Source organism: Hippopotamus amphibius, chromosome 17 (genome assembly GCF_030028045.1).
Source record: "Hippopotamus amphibius kiboko isolate mHipAmp2 chromosome 17, mHipAmp2.hap2, whole genome shotgun sequence".
Classification (NCBI taxonomy): Eukaryota; Metazoa; Chordata; class Mammalia; order Artiodactyla; family Hippopotamidae; genus Hippopotamus; species Hippopotamus amphibius.
Window position 1 is genome coordinate 54,968,351 of NC_080202.1, and position 17,091 is coordinate 54,985,441.

General features: G+C 48.2%; 1 protein-coding gene across 6 annotated transcripts; it reads right to left on the minus strand.

The window, feature by feature from the left end:
- Positions 1–327: 327 nt before the first annotated feature.
- On the minus strand, positions 328–16,890 carry AFMID (arylformamidase). Of its 6 annotated transcripts, none has more exons than XM_057717190.1 (11): positions 16,831–16,890; positions 14,655–14,745; positions 4,845–4,949; positions 4,716–4,764; positions 3,584–3,669; positions 3,416–3,488; positions 3,133–3,230; positions 2,759–2,837; positions 2,505–2,646; positions 2,200–2,304; positions 328–628 (listed from the first exon to the last, which is right to left on the minus strand). In XM_057717190.1, the coding sequence occupies exons 1-11, from the start codon at positions 16,888–16,890 to the stop codon at positions 596–598; spliced, it is 921 nt and encodes a 306-aa protein (XP_057573173.1). In that variant the 3' UTR covers positions 328–595. The 6 variants fall into 6 exon arrangements, 5 of the variants coding, with proteins under 5 accessions (XP_057573173.1, XP_057573174.1, XP_057573172.1 ...); XM_057717191.1 differs by having other exon boundaries at positions 4,716–4,734; positions 16,831–16,888; XM_057717189.1 differs by adding an exon at positions 4,565–4,592 and having other exon boundaries at positions 4,716–4,949; positions 16,831–16,888.
- Positions 16,891–17,091: the final 201 nt, after the last annotated feature.

A 17,091-nucleotide genomic window follows, 5' to 3' on the forward strand; every position in this document is an offset into this window, starting at 1 on the left:
CTATTCAGAGTGTGGGAGAGAGGGGTGTGGTGGGTGGTGGGTAGACCCAGCTGACTCCTTGGGAACTAACTGCACACACACCCCTGTGTGAGGGGAGTAAGGGTGGAGCAGAGGAAGCGTGTCGTACCTGTGGACGTCACTGTCCTGTCAGTCAAGATGTTAGCCCCAAGGATAAAAATCTGTCTGGGACAGATCTAGACATCAGGTCGAGCCCAGGACAGAGTAGACAAAAGAGTGAAGCAAAAAACACAGAACAAAAACTGGTTCGAGGAGCTCTTACTCTTCATTTTTGGTTGGGAGCTGTCACTTGTTTCACCCTCTCAGCAGACTGGGGGCCAGACTGGATATCACACATGGCGTGGACCTGGGCCAGAACTTCCCTGGAGCCCACTCGATCCAGGTCAGGGGCAGGCCACAGAGATTTGTACTCGCCTTCAGAGCAGTGAGAGGAATGGACACTGGCCAGGGTGGGTGGACAAACAGAAGCGCTGCTGGGCACAGGGAAAGCTGAGGCTGGCGGGAAGAGGAAGCAATCAGGATCTTGGGAGAAGCTTCACAAGTCAGGGTGCAAGCCGGCAGTGGGGTCCAGGTGTCATCAGGACTCCTGGAAGATTGTTTTCAAAATAATCTGCAGCAGGAAGGAAAAATACAAAAGCTCCAGAATTGGAAAGGCTCTTGTGAGGATCTCTCTGGAGGAATCTGATTAAAGAAACAGGCTGCATTTGCGATGGCAGAAATGTAATTTAAATAAGTCCTTTCCCACCTCTCACTTGAAACGTTCCCATAAACCATACATACACTTTCCTCCGGCCCGCTGCTCGTTTTGTATGACCCATGAGCTAAGAATGGCTTTATGTTTTTAAACAGTTGGAAAAAAATTCAAAAAAGAATATTTTTTTGTGACATGTAAAAATTACATAAAATTCAAATTTCTGCACCCATAAATAGAGTTTTATTGGCGCATGGTGACATTTATTCACCTCCGAATTGTCTGTGGCGGCTTTGGAGTGACAATGGCAGAGTTGGGTAGTTTTGTCAGAGACCATATGGCCCTCCAAATCTAAAATATTTATTAGGTTTTTTTAAGAGATGTTATTTATTGGATGCTTGTTTTTCCCCATATATATATATTCTGTTTCAGAGTCTTTTCCATTATAGGTTATTACAAGATATTAAATATAGTTCCCTCTGCTATACAGTAGGTCCTTGCTGTTTATTTTATATATAGTAGTGTGTATCTGGTAATTCCAAATTCCTAATTTATCGCCCTCCTTCCCCTTTGGTAAGCATAAGTTTGTTTTATATGCCTGTGAGTCTATTTCTGTTTTGTAAATAAGTTCATTTGCAACATTTTTTAAGATTCCACATGTAGGTGATATCATATGACATTTGTCTTTCTCTGACTTACTTCGCTTAGTATGATAATCTTTAGGTCCATCTATACTGCTGCAAATGGCATTATACCATTCTTTTTATGGCTAATATTCCATTGTGTGTGTGTGTGTGTGTATGTGTGTGTGTGTGTGTGTGTATACACATACATCTTTACCCATTCATCTATGGATGGACATTTAGGTAACTTCCATGTCTTGGCTATTGTAAATAGTGCTGCAGTGAACACTAGGGTGCCTGTATCTTTTCAAATTAGAGTTTAGTCTTTTTTGGATATATGTTCAGGAGTGGGATTGCTGGATCATATGGTAACTCTATTTTTAGTTTTTTAAGGAACCTCTGTGCTGTTCTCCATAGTGGCTGCACCAATTTAGATTCCCACCAACAGTGTAGGAGGTTCCTTTTTATCCTCACTTTTAAAAGGATTCTCCACATTAAAATTGTACTAAACATTTATGGGGCCAAATCCATCCATCCTTTCCCCATGGAGTTGGTGTTGCTTCCATGCTGACACACAAACAGGCTAATACTTTCTCGTACCTGCCTGTCCCCATCCACACCACAGCCCCATGCAGATCCCACCTGTATGCCCAGGACCAGCCTCTGCAGATCCCCTGGGGCTGTTTCCGGGGGAAGTGAAGTACAGGAATCAAGTGTGGCACTCGATCTCTATCATCAGGTCCCCCAACCTGCTGGATGCCGAAGAGCCAGCGAGGTGATTCCCTGAGCCCCCTGCCTGCCCACCTTGCCTTGCGTATAGGGACTACGGCAGAACTCATTCTGTCCATGGTGAGGGACTCGCCCCACCTGGGTGAGCACGTAGTCCTTCTGGGTTAGGTTCCAAAGGATTTCAAAGTGATCCACGTCATGGAGCTCTTCCAAGGAGGCTTTCCACCCTCCTCGGCGCAGAGTCTGGGTAGGAGAAACGAGGGAAGAGGAAGCATGGGGCTGCAGGGGAGGAGAAGGGGCTCTTGCACCTGCCCCGCACAGACCAGGTGCTCACTAAGTATGTATTGAATATTACTTGGGGTCCGTTTGGGTGAAATAAACAGGGAAGATAATAAGACTGCGTGACACTCAACCTCGAGCCAAAAGCGGGGTGCTGGGGGTACCTGATAAAACTCCCTGGACTGTCGGTGGAATTCGGGGCTATCGTGTTGGCCCACAATCACCAGGATGCGGCAGGCTGGACCTGCAGGCTGGGTCGTGGCCATCTCCAGGTGCCACTGCGGGCTGTTCCTCTGAGCATCCTGCCTGGTTCAGGGGGTAGGTGTGGTCAGGACAGAGAGAAGCCTTTGCCCTTACACCCCTGGCCCTCCTCACAGGCTGCAGGCCAGCTGCGCAGACGAGGAGACAAATGACTCACAGGGTTGTAAGGAGAGGGGCGTTCTCAGAGGTGTGCATGATGGGCTCCAGGTCGTAGATCCCACTCATCAGGAACAAGCCTGTTAAGGTATAGAACAGTCACAGAGCCAGGCTGCAGGTGGGGCCAATACCCCACCCAGACTGGTCTCTTGCAGGTACCACGTGGGGCAAGATGGGTCCAGTCCACCTCCAGGGCCGGAGGGGCAAGAACAGGGAAGGGGGCAGAGAAGAAGCACAGCAGACCTTGCTCCCTGGGCTCAAAGTCCCCAGATCAAGCCACTCATGGCTGTTGTGATTTCAAGCAGTTGATACAGACCCTGAGGCCCATCAGGGGAGGGTGAAGGCTGCCCAGCCAGGCTCAGACCCCATGGAAACCTTTGAGGTTGGGCGTGACTCCATGCTTGGTCCAGTTGGCCACGAGCATCATGGCAGCGAGGTGAGCCCCAGCTGAGTGTCCGCACAGGTAAATTCCCCTCGGGTGGATCAGAGCAGAGAGCTGGGTTTACATTCATTGTAACCAAAGCAACAGTCCAGTATCAAGGAGTCCCAATTTGCCTTCTGCTCCAAAGCCAGAGGGGGCAGCTGGGCTGCATCCAAGGAGTTGATCCACTGTCCTCCCACCCACTCTGACAAAAGGAAAATCTACAGTGATACCCACTGGTTGCCTGGATACTGCCTCTGGACAAACACAATGCTCTGAGTCACCTGGTCTACCATCTGGTCCAGGGTGCCTGTGCAGAGGACAGAGCTAGGTCAGGCTCCATCGGGGGCCCTCTCCCCCTCCAAAGCCCACTAGCCCTTGCACCTGCAAGACCACCCTCATTACCTTTGGGGGCAATGTCATAAGCCACTATCACCACGACCACTCCCTGTGCTGTCAGTGGGCTGACCATGAAGGCTGACGTGTCTTTACTGCGGAAGGAGACAAAGACGTGACAACTGGAGGCCACTTGGCCACTGGGCTGCTCCTGTGTCCTGCCCACCCAGAGCACTGCCTCTCTCTGACCTGGTGCAGTAAGGGAAGAAGGGAGGCTTTGTCCTTACCACATCACATGCTAGCTATGGGACCCTAGAGACTATATGTAACCTCTAAGCCTGGTTTCCTCCTCTGTAATATAGGGACAATTATGTTCTTTCTCTTAGGGTGCTGTTTTTGAGAACTGAAGGAGATCAGACACTTAGTGAGCTTCACAAGGCAAAAGGTAAAAATGAAATAAATGTAGCATTCAGATGATATGCTTGCAGGGCAGTAGATCCTATAACAGGCGACTCCTTAGTAAGATCCTGGGGAAGAGCAGTGTCCCCAAAGATCCCAAATTTTGCCTGGTAGCCTCTTTTTTTTTTTTACCACTGAAAGCCCCAGGTCCTGGGAAACCACTCAGTTCTGAGCAAACTGGGATAGTTAGTCACTGTGGTTTTCCATTTGATTAGAGAGTAGACTGAACGTGCTTTTCACCGGATATAGTGGGTCCAATAGTGTCCCCCCAAAAGACATGTCCAAATCCTAAACCCCAGTACCTGTGAACATGACCTTATTCGGAATAGGGTCTATGTAGATATAATTCAGAATCTTGAGATGAGATCATCCCAGATTTAGGATGGGCCCTAAACCCAATGACTGGTAACATTGTAAAAGAAAGGACAGGGAGGGCTGAGATACAGACACACAAAGACCATGTGAAGATGAAAGCTGAGGTTGAAGTGATGCAGCCGCAAGCTGAGAAAGACCCAGAGCCCCTAGAAGCTGGAAGACGTGAGAATGGGTCTTCTCCCAGACCCTTTGGAGGAAGCGAAGTCCTGCCCACACCTTGATTTGAGACTTCTGGCCTCCAGAACTGTGAGAGAAGACATTTCTGCTGTTGGAAGCCCCCAAGTTTGTGGTAAGTTGTCTCAGCAGCCCTAGGAAATGCAAAGATAAATCTCCCTTTTTCTCCATTCATCCAAATTCCCCGACTCACCTTCCACTCTGCCAGAATCCTCCATGAAAAAATATAAGGAAAGGCAAGCCTGTAGAATAAAACAAAGGGTATGTGGGCCGAGGTAACGCTCCCAAGCAGATCCGTGGGGGACCGCCAGCCCCCAGGTACCTTCAGACACTGCCGCAGGAAAGTAGATGTCCAATTTCTCCCCTTCGCCATCTCCATAGTGGACATCGAGTAGGCTCCTCCCCGTGGCCCGGGCACTCTTGGTAGCTGTCTCCAGAAATGGACAAGTCACTGTCCGCACAACCTCAGGCAGCAGCAACGTCTCTTTTAGTTCAGGCAGAAACCTTTTTGCTGAGAGCCCCTTTGGGTCGACCAGTTAGCTCCAGGTGTCCGTGCTTCCCCAAGTCCTCCTGGTATTTGGGGCTGGGGTCTGAAGCATCTCACAGGTGCATAGTTACAAAGAAATCAGACTGGCCCACCCCAGTGGGGGCCAATACTATCTGTGACGTCTGCTTCTGGTGAGCTGACAGTTCTGATAGGCACCATTTCGACCTCTCCTTTGTTACATGCTTATGTGCGTTACACTTGGCTACGTGCTCTGGGAAGTACAAAATTTTCCAAGTATTTGGAAAAACAATCTTTTAGGAACTAAGATATAAAATCACTTGAAATGAATAGATAATAAAACAATATCAATATATAATCAAGTGCCACAATGGAAGAAGTCAGAGTGATGTGAAAATAGGCTAGGACTGGAGTCGGGAGAAAGAAGGAAGGGTACCATAAGTAAATTAAATACCAAAGGCAAAGACATAGAGGTGGGAGGGGATTTTGTATGTTCATATTGCAGTAAACAACGTCCCCCAAAGGCCCCCCTTTGATCACTGAAACCCAGGCAGCTCAGCTCCCTCCACCACTGGGCGCCAGAGAATGTAAACTGATAAGTTCTTCCTGGGGGGCAACTTGGAAACATGTATCAAAGCCCAAGAAGATCACATTCCTTGATGCATAAGTCCTTATCCATACATTTATTATAAGAAAATAATCAGAAATATACTTAAGGACTTGTTTTAAAGATGCCCACACTAACGCTATTTATGACAGCAAAACATCGGACATAGCCCAAGTGACCTAAAATAGAAAAGTGGTAAAATACATTATTTCTCTCCTTTATTTTTTATCCCAGCATTCATTAATCCTTCATATGTTTTTTACTTGTTTACTGTCTCTGTCACCCTCACTAGAACATAAGCTCTGGGAAGACGAGGGCTTTGCTTTGCCCATCCCTGTACACCCAGGACCTCATACATCGTAACCACTTAAAAGAAAATTGTGTAGGGAATTCCCTGGCAGTCCAGTAGTTAGGACTCCGTGCTTTCACTGCCACAGGCCTGGGTTCAATCCTGGTTGGGGAATTAAGATTCCGCAAGCTGTGCAGTATGGCCAAAAAGAAGAAAGAAAAAAAAAATTGTGTAAAAAAAAAAAAAGAAGAAAATTATGCAATGAATATTTCAATAAGCAGTGTTGGGTCAACCTAATATTTGAATGGAAAAAAAAAGTTTATTGATTCCTACCTCACACCACACTAGATCAATTCCAGATGGACCACAGCTTTAAATGTGAAAGAGAAGACAATAAAGCTTCTAGAAAAGAAAACAGGAAATCCTAATGACCTCAGACTAGGCAAAGATTACATAAACAGAACCCAAAATGCACTAATCAAAAATGAAAAACTGGAGTATTTTGCGATGTCAAGAGCGAAAACAGGTTACACAAATACCATACAGCACGACCACTGCAATCTTTCTGATATTGAAGATTGGTGGGAAGAGACCTACAACTTGGGATCCATGTCCCTGGAAGCCTCCAGATCCTCAACCTCGGTGGCCACGGTCCCCCCCACCCTACCTAAAAAACCCACCAGGGCTCCCTTGAGTTGGGTGATTCTGCAGTTCCACAAAGGGCAAACTAGGTAGATGAAGATAGTTTGCATAGATTATGTTTATGCCAGTGTGAATAAACTGTTAAAATGGGCCACCTCCATTTCAGCTGGACCACTCAAGGCCAAGAGAAATACAAGTGATGGCAGATGCCAGGTTTCGCACGTCCCAAAAGCAGGGATCAGGCTGCTTCTGCAGGACAGCCGAGGTAGCTGAGAAACCAATTTTGCCATCACCAACACTCCGCCCTTGAGGAGGGAACAAGGCCAGGCGGAGGCTTCTTAGGAGAGGGATGAGGCCGGCTATGTTCTGTGAGTTCCCACTCCCTCTCCCGTGGAGGAGCAGGGGGAGGCTTTCCCATCTCCTAGAACTTCAAGCAACCACCTACTCAGAGCCCGACGTGTGACTTCTACAAGGATCACAACCAAACAGGCTCCACCTGCCCCCAGGTGCCACGCTGGGTGCAGACCACTCTGCAGGACACACTTAACTGAATCAATCCATTATTAAATAGATACGTTTTAATTGATTAGAACCACAATATTCTGTTAAGCAAATCAAATACATTGCATTTGCGGTAATTTGAAGTGTTTTTTAAGAATTTCATCACATCTTGTAAGCTGTATTGAAAAGTTGATGGGAATTTAATCTGTGAAAGTTATGAGCTATCTGCGCATTAACTTAAAGTGTAAGTGAAATGCCATTCATTTTCCTTTTGAAGAAATATGTTTAAATGTTTAAAAAAATATACAACAGGTGTTTCCATGAAATACCCCTGCCGAGGTGACTGTTAATATAGATACGGACTTCCTCTCCCTTAAATCCAAATGATGGCATATGAAACACATTTCTGCCCTGCCTGTTTCACTTAGTATTTCTTGGAGAGCTTTCCCAATCAGTACATAGATAGCTTCCTCATTCTTTTCTTTTTTTATAAACAGTTAACTTGCTATTCCATCCTATGTCTGCACCTGAATTTATTTAACCAGTTGTGCTGGTTTTTAGGCCAAAACCCCACATCTGATCATCAGGAAATTCTCTTGGCTCCCTCTCTGCTTATCCTGAATCCTGAGTCTTCTCCCCACCCCCACTGAGACCACCCTGGATCCCCTTCACTTCTCCCCTGGGTGCAGGGACAGCCCCTCACAGGTCCCCTGCTTTCACCAGGACTTCCTCCAGCCACAGGTGTTCACCAGGTATAACTCGCATCACATCCCGTTGATCTGAGGCACAAATCCAATCTGAGGCTCCTGTCTTAGTTGCTGGGGCTGCCCTAACAAAATGCCATACGGTTGGGGGCTTCGATGTCAGATGTTTATTTCTCACAGTTCTGGACACTGGAAGGCAGGGTCAAGGTGCCAGCAGGGGTGGTGTCTGGTGAGGGTCCTCCCCGGGGGTGGCAGACGGCCTTCTGGCCTTCTCACTGTGCATTCCCGTGGCCTCTTTGTGCTTGGGAGGATTTCTCCCCGTCTCTAGGGAGATGAACCCTCTGTGTCTCTTCTAATAATCCTACTGGTTCAGGACCCCACCCTTAATGACCTCTTTTAACCTTCATTACTTCCTTAGAGGCCTCATCTCTAAACATGGCCACACAGGGGTTAGGGCTCCAACATGTAAATTTTGGGGAGGCACAAAATCGGTCCATAACAGCCCCCACACTCCCCCCAAAGGCCCTGGAGCTCCCGTGCTCGCCTTCTCTGAGGAGTTTGCCAAACACCCTCCCACCAGCAGGGTGTGAAGGCGTTTGTTCCGACAAGCTCATGGACACAGCAGGCTCGGCAAAGGGGGGCAATTTAATTAACACAGGGATTCTGGAAGTGTACGTGGACCAACGAGATTTACGTTGTGCCAAAACTAAGAAAAAGATGATGACATTTATGCTCTAAGTTGAAGCGCAATTAAAACCAAGCAGCTGTCAGTATTCACCGTCATGCATAAAAAGTCTCCATCTGATAAGAAAAAACCCACTGACCCTGAGACAGAGAAATTGCCTCTCTCCAGGAGGTGGCGTGATGGTTGATGGCAGGCAGGTGGGTGCAGGGACAGAGAATGCGGTGGCCCACTGCCTCCCCGAGAGCGAGAATCCTGCCAGCCCTCCAGGCGCTGCACCCACGGACAGGGACACTGGAGGGCTTCAACAAGACGCCCTGGGATAAACTCTATTACAAACTTCCTCTTTTGATAAAGCAAAAATTCGGTTTCTATTAGTCACACCCCAAAGTGTCACAAGCTCTTACAGAGAGAAACTCCAGGTCCCTGGACCCAACTGAACATTGTGTTAGGGCAATGAGCGAAGCAGGGGCCGGAGTCCCTAGAGAGTAATGCAGGTGTGGGGCGGGGAGAGTCGTCAGACAGTCACGGGAAGCTGAAGACCAAGGGTTTATCACGCGCTGTGGCACCAGTTTAAGAGAAGGCTGGGGGCCCATCAGCCCCCATCTGGTTTCAGAACTCTTCTCTCCCAGTCTTTTAATTCATTTAGCAAACAAATATCTATATAAGCAGCAGCCTTGTGTCCATTTTGGAATATCACAGTGACAAAAAAATAAAAAATCCAGGTCGCGGTGGCTTACCTCTTAGTGAGTTATAAAAAAGATGTCAGGTGGTAACGTGCTATAAAAAATGAGCCAGAATCTGAAAAGGCTACATAGTGTATGATTCCAACTATAAGACACTCTGGAAAAGGTAAACCCATGGAGACAGTGAAAAGATCAGTGACTTCCAGGGGATGGGGTGGGGTGGGGTGGGGTGGGAGGGAGGGATGAATAGGCAGAATACAGGATTTTTAGAGCAATGAACACAAATAGGGAGGCTCTGCCAGGACCAGTGGACAAGCTGGAGAAGTTGGGGGAGGTCAGTGGGGCAGGGTTCTGGGGCTCAGTCACGGTGATTTCATAGCCAAATCTGTGACAACCAAAATCAGAGAAAAACAAAATTTCCCAGGAGGGACAGGAAACCAGCAGAGTGGCAGAGGCTGAAGGAGCGGAGGGGGAGGGGTCAAGAGAGATGACAAAGGCTCCCCTTTCTTCTGAGCACCCAGCACAGCACCCCATGCCCCTGGGGCGTGAGGATATGCAGATGGACAGAGAGGAGTGGCAGTGATGCGAAAGATTAAAAGTAATTTATTGAGGTGAAACTCACATAACATAAAATTAACCATTTTAAAGTGAACAATTTACTGGCATTTAGCACATTCACCATGTTGTGCAAACATCACCTCTATCTAGTTCCAAAACATTTTCATCACCCTACAAGGAAACCCACTACCCATTAAGCAGTGTCTCCCCAAACCCCGCTTACTCCTGGGCCCCGGCAACCACTGACTGCTTTCTGCCTCAACGGATTTCCCGATTCCGGACGTTTCACACAAATGGAATCATACATATGTGACCTTTTGTGTCTGGCTTCTTTCACTGAGCATTACGTTTTCAAGGTCCATCCACGTTCTGGTATGTACTAGTACTTCAATCCTTTTTTAGGGCCCAAAACGATTCCATTGTATGACATATCACATTTTGTGTATCCATTCACCTGTGGATGAACATTCAGGCTGTTTCCACCTTTTGGCAACTGTGAGTAATGCTATGAACATGCGTGTACATGTACTTATTTGAGTACTTATTTTCAATTCTTTTGGGTTAGAAAGAATTTTTAAAATTGAAGTAGAGTTGACTTACGTTATATTAGTTTTAGGTGTACGACATAGTGATTCAACATTTTATACATTATACTCCATTTAAAGTTATTACAAAACAATGGCTGTATTTCCCTGTGCTGTACAATATATCCTGTCTCTCATCTATTTTATAAATACAGAACTCTTTCTCCTAGGAGAAAGAAAGAGATTAGAAGAAATCATCTCACAATGCTAACAATAGGTGACAATTATTGATGGTTTTATTTTCTAAAATCCTTTTCTATAAGCAAATGCTCCTTTTGTAATCAGAAGTCAGTTGTTGCCTAAAAATAGCCAACCGCAGATAGCACAGAGCAGGGCTATTGCAACATGGTCTGTGGACACTGGGTGCCCGACAGTGTTTGCTACTGGTCCGTGACGAACTTAGTAAAAAGGTGGAGGCAAGAATTGGAAATATATGCAGCTTGGTAGAATGGCTGTGTCTATTGAACTTAATAAGAAATTAAGGCTTTCAAACAAAAACTTGCACATGAATGTTCACAGCAGCACTTTTCACAATCGCCAAAAGGTGGAAACAGACCAAATGTCCGTCAAGGGATGAATGGATAAACAAAACGTGGTCCATCCATACCATGGAAAAATTATTCAACCATAAAAAGGAGTGAAGCAGTGACATGCGACAACACGGAAGGACCTTGGAAACGTTATGCTAAGGGAAAGCCACCGGACGCAAAAGATCTCATCTTGTAGGAGCGCATTTATACGAAGCGTCCAGAATAGGGAAATCCATAGGGACAGAAGTCAGTGGTTGCCAGGGTAGGGGGTGTCCTTCTGGGGCGATGAAAATGTTTTCAAACCAGATACAGGAGATGGCTGTACGACATTGAGAATGTACTAAAGGCTGCTGAATTGTACACTGTAAAATGGTTAAAATGGTACATTTTATGTTATGCCTGCCTTTTCTGTGCCTTTGTTTTCTTGCTTTGGTTTTTCTGGCAGAGAGGAAGGAGCGAAACCTGGGCGGTGGAAGGCAGGAGGGGCCCTCGGAGAGGCTGTCAGTCGCAGGGGCTGTAATCAGGAGGCCCCACCCACCTCACTGGTGATTGGTCCTCCTGGGGTGAGGCGTGGCTTGGGGGACTGGGAACCTGGAACTGTGCCCCAAGCCGGGTTATATATATACACATATACCTCCTTTAGTTTCTTGCAAAATGTGTTTTTATTGAGAGTCTTGTTAAACAAATTTAATAGCTACTGATAGAGGAAACAGTTCTTCAAACCTCCCTCTGCCCGTGCTCACCCAGCTGTCCCCAGGTGCCCAGCCGGAGAGAAGCCGGGTCTTGCTGGAGGATAAACGGTGACCTACTCATTGGAAGAGGGCAACCCCACTGCAAGTTACAGGTCGACGCTGTTAGGATGAATATAGATCAAAAGAAAAACAATTTCATTCTTCCTGGTGCAAAAAAGGAAAAGAGAGTTTACCTCCCTCCGCCCCCCCCCCCGCCTTTTTTTCTTTTCTTTTTCCCTCCCTTTTTTTAGAACTTTTATTTTTAGGAGACATTATCAAATATCCTACTCCTTTGGGAATGTATGTGAGTCTTTTTTATTTATTTATTTTGGCTGCGCCATGGGTCTTGTGGGATCTTAGTTCCCCAACCAGGGATTGAACCCGAGCCTCAGCAGTGAAAGCCTGGAATCCAAACCACTGGACCATCAAGGAATTCCCCATATGTAAAAATTTTTTTAGAGCTGACAGAGTCTCTTGCCAGTTTTACAACTTAGGAGTGTTTTTCTCAAAGACCTGGGAGCTATCTCTTTGAGATAAAATTATCGGGCAAGATAACCCCTGGGAGGGCAGGAACCTAACTAACTTCTGCAGGCACCTGGCTCCAAGTTTCAGAACCACCTGTTGCCATAAGGATGTGGGAATTTTTCGTTTTCCTCTGGATAATGGCAATTTGCCAACACAGACGGCCACCCTGATGACTAGGTAGAATTAGGAAGGACTGGCGTGGCAGGTGGTGCCCTCAGGTCCGCTTGGCACGCGTATTCTGCTCTTGAGAGCAGGTATGCCCTAGGGATAGCAGCCTGGCTGTATAAAAGGATGAGGTTTCTTGCTGGTTTTGCCATCTCCTTACTCAATTAAAAATCATGTTTTCTGGGCTTCCTAGGTGGCGCAGTGGTTAAGAATCCGCCTGCCAGTGCAGGGGACACGGGTTCAATCCCTGCTCCAGGAAGATCCACATGCCGCGGAGCAGCTAAGCCCGTGCGCCACAACTACTGAGGCTGCGCTTTAGAGCCTGTGAGCCACAACTATCCAGCCCATGTGCTGCAACTACTGAAGCCCACGAGCCTAGAGCCCGCGCTCGGCAACAAGAGAAGCCACGGCAATGAGGAGCCTGCGCACCACAAGGAAGAGTAGCCTCCACTCACCGCAACTAAAAGAAAGCCTGCGCACAGCAAAAAAGACCCAACACAGCCAATAAAATTAATTAATTAATTAAAAAAAGACAAAGGTATTTATCCTGCAGATATAATTATTAAAAAAAAAATCATGTTTTCTATCTCTTCTGCCTTTGTGGAGCGGTTTTTTGAGTCGGCAGGAGATTCCAGTTTTCATTTTTTCGGTTTTACATCTCTTCACCATCTCCTGAGAGTGTGATTCCAAGTAGGCAATCTGTGAGTCCACAGGTCTGGGGAACTCCACCAGGAGAGGCAGCTGGCAGGCACCCACTGACACCACCTGCCCCTCGCACCCACTGACATCACCTGCCCATTGTCACCCCTTGACAGCCTGCTTCCCTCTTACCTGGAAGCTCAGCTCCAGGAAGTGGAGGCTGTCACCAGCCGTGTGAGCTTGGGTGAGTTATTTCACCCCATCGGGCAGGGCCCAGACTAGGATGAGGTGAGTGAGACACTTACCTCAGGCACAGCATGGGGCGGGGCACAAAAACTCAGTAATGAGGATCTTTATGGGCTGAAGGCTTGTACCTCCTGCAAATTCATACCCCAAGATGGTGGCGCCTTTGGGAGCTAATTAGGTTTAGTTGAGGTCATGAGGGTGGAGCCCTTGTGATGGGATTACTGGCCTTATAAGAAGAGGAAGAACAAGCAGTTTCTTTCTCTTTCTGCCATGTGAGGATGCAGGGGAAAGGGGTCTATCTGCAAACCAGGAAAAGGACCCTCACCAGGGAACCAAATCAGCTGGCACCTTGATCTTGGACTTCTCAGCCTCCAGAACTGGGAGAAAGAGGTTCCTATTGCTTAAGAGACAGGCTCCAACCCTGCACACGCATGGCTCTGCTTACTTGCCTGGCCTTAAACACCACCCATCCTCCATTATCACACTCATCTTCTTCACCAGTGAAATGGGGCACATGCACCTGTGGCACCTCGGGGCCAGCTGGAGCATCAAAAATAGGAAGGGAGGTGGGATGTGAATGTAAAGCTGTCCATAGGGCTTCTCAGGAGGGGTTGCTAAAGACAGTCTCCAAGGGTAACAGACTCAGAGTCTCTTCTTAGACTTTGCTTCTTATGAGAGACTCCCTTCCTCTACAGGGTCAGCTCTTTTCTCCCTCAAGACAATTAAGATAGACAAATAGTTTCTACCAGCTCATGTAGTTTTCTCTGCACACTTCAATATACATTGAGTGTATAGAGACCTATTTGGTGCAGAGCTAGGCACAGGGGACTCTGAAGAGCCCAGAACACAGCTCCACCTCCTATCAGGACAGGAGGGTGCTGGAATGTGCTGGAATAACCCCCCACTAGCCTGTTCCTCCAGCTGTGTTATCTTGATGTAGAGAACCACCAGCCCCAGGAGCTCCATTTGGCCTGCTGAGACAAAGTACATTTGCCAACATCCAATTTTCCAACTTGGAGGAGGGGCTGGCTGCTTCCCCACCCGCACATCCCCCACGGAGCCCGCCTGCCCAACCCAGTTCAACAGGTGGCAGCACAACACTCTAGAGACCCAGGGCTGGGATGGGAATTAACCTTGAGTCTTCACTAGCTTCCAGATTCCCAAGCCCTGATTTCTCTAAAGGGGAAAAAAAAAAAAAAGGCCTCTTTGCTTTTTGTAAATAGCAACAACATCCCACGTTCAGCAGTCAAGAGAGAGGCCTTCCTTTTTTCACTCCACTTCCCTGTGTCACTGTAGCCTTAGGGCCTGGGCTAAGTTGGGATGTTGGCTGAGCAGGAGGGGAGGTGGTGCATGGCCGCTGTGCCTGCCCTGCCTCTGGCGGTCCTGCAGCAAGGGCTCCGAGCTGATGAGGTGCCTGGGCTTTGGAAACTGCCCAGAGAGGCTGGGGCTGTGAGGGCCCTCCTCCCTGCCCCAGCATTCTGAACCACTGCCATCTGCTAAAGCCCACCCGAAGCGGCCACAGAGAGGTCCCCCAGTACCCTCGTTTCCTATGTGTGAGTAGGTCCTCAAGGCCTCCTCTGCTCCCAGTCGGACGACCCATCTGCTGGGGGAGTACTGATTCTCCAGCTCCTACAGGACACAGATACAAGGTTCCATGAGACCTTTGACCCCCATGAAGACTGTGTTCCCCTCCCCCCTCCCCCCTGCGTGCCTAGATGCTCCTCTCTGCCTGGAGAAGCCGCTTCCCTGATACCTCAGGCTCTCACAGATGCCCTCAGCTTCCTTCAAGCCCCTCCAGTCTCCAGCCTGGCAGCCCACTCCCCACTCTCCCCCCACTAATTCAGGAGGTGTTTCAGATACAACATTGCAGACGCTGCCAGAGCCATGGTCTAGAGCATTGGCCGTGCCTTTAACCAGTGGGACAGCCTTAAAGGGAAACGAGGTCCCATAAGGGTGTCCCAGTGAATGCCACCATGGGCACCACTTCTACAGCAGCTAAGACCACAGGAAGCCAAGGAGCTGGGTGGCCACTGCAGAGAAAGTGATGTGGAGCTGATCTTCCCTGAGAGGGGGTTATGATTCTTTTTTTTTTTTTTTTTTAAGATTATTTATTTATTTAGATTTTTTGTGGCTGCATTGGGTCTTTGTTGCTGCACACAGGCTTTCTTTAGTTGTGGTGAGCGGGGGCTACTCTTCATTGCGGTGCGAGGGTTTCTCATTGCGGTGGCTTCTCTTGTTGTGGAGCATAGGCTCTAGGTATGCGGGCTTCAGTAGTTGTGGTGTCTCACAGGCTTTAAAGCGCAGGCTCAGTAGTTGTGGCACACGGGCTTAGTTGCTCCGAGGCATGTGGGATCTTCCCGGACCAGGGATCGAACCCATGTCCCCTGCATTGGCAGGCAGATTCTTAACCACTGCGCCACCAGGGAAGCCCGGGGGGATATGATTCTGACTGCAGGTGGACGCAACACCGCCAGTGGCACAGAGGTGAAGAGGATGGAATCAAAGGTCAGTTTGGAAATGCTGACCAGCCAGATTGCTGAAACACAGAGGCGAGGCTGGGAAGCCGGGGCTGGGGGGGGGGGTGAAGGGTCTTGGATGTCAAACTAAGATGTTCAGACTTAATGTATTAAGTAACCTGGTTTTGGAGAAAGGGCTCAGAGGCAAAACAGCAACAATAACAACAAAACGGGTGAAGGCTGGACTGGGAAAACTGAAGATAGGGTGGCCTCACGGAAGGGTCTCGGGCTCTGGAGTCAGATGGGCTGAGTGCCATCCAAGCTCCATCACTTGCAGGCTCTTTTACTCTGGGCAACTTACTTACAGTCAGTTCCCTCATCTGTATAATGGGCGAAACAGTAGTACTTTACTTCATTTACACGCCTTGTGAGGCTGTATACCTTGTGAGGCTGAAAGCTATAAGGCATGTAAATGAAATCAAGCTAACCGATCATCATCATCTTTATCGTTATTCTTTATAATGATGATAATACAGTAGGTTTCTGAAAGTGCTCTGATATTGTAGGGGTGTGTGAGAGAGAGAGACAGAGACAGAGGATAGGATTTCTTGGGGGCCGTATCCATAACTGTCACCACATTCTTAGATGTGTCCATGACCAGAGAAAGAACAACTGCCTAAAATGTAGGAAAACTAGTTAGGGAATTATAATTGAATGATAATCATAACAGATGCTTTGCATATGTGGTTTCTGTCCTTGGTAACCATCCCACAGTAAATACCAGCCCTTCTGTGTCCTTCAGGTCTGGCATATCCTCCACACGTTGCATAACCGCAGACTAAGGTCCAGAACTTCGGCCCCAACCTCATCCAGGTTTATGGATATTAACATAGCCAGGGTGGAATTTCTCTGGCGGTCCAGTGGTTAGGAATCCGCGCTTCCACTGCAGGGGGCATGGATTTGATCCATGGCCAGGGAACGAAGATCCCGCATGCCCCGCAGTGCGGCCAAAAAAAAAAAAAAGTAAAAAAATCATACCAGGGCTTCCATTTTCTCTACCCTTAAAATCAGGATGGCAAAAGCCTGCCTGTGACGAGAAGTAAAATATCAATAAATCATAGTGCTAAAGCTTTTGGGAGCTGGCACACGGTAGGCTCTCAACGGCGCCCAGAGGAGTGGTTCTAAACCCTTCTCTCAACTCCCATCTGATCTCTGAACTACACTCTTCAGCCCCAGCCTCTCCCTGTGATCCGCCTACCTCTTTACGCATCCTCTTCCAGGGAGCCTCGCGCTCACAACCTCCGCCGGGAACATTCATCCCGCTGCGTTCCGCGAGACCCGCGCGCAGCATGCCCTTTAAAGCCAGGGGCGGGGCTCCGGCCAGGCCCCGCCCCAGAGGAGCCACACCCACCGCCCTGCAGATCTGAGCCGGGGGCGCGCGTCCGGGTCCGTCCCACGAGGGGGCGGGCTGAGGTCAAATCGCCCGCCGTTCCCGTAGCCGCGCGCTGATTGGCTCCGG

Bases quoted from the DNA above. Each gene is read 5' to 3' on its own strand.
- AFMID (XM_057717189.1), bottom strand. The intron at 4,950-14,654 runs GTACTGGGGGAC...TTCTGGAGACAG, and splicing joins CTCACACATAGGAAACGAGG to CTACCAAGAGTGCCCGGGCC. The intron at 3,489-3,583 runs GTAATGAGGGTG...TCCTCTGCACAG, and splicing joins TTATGACATTGCCCCCAAAG to GCACCCTGGACCAGATGGTA.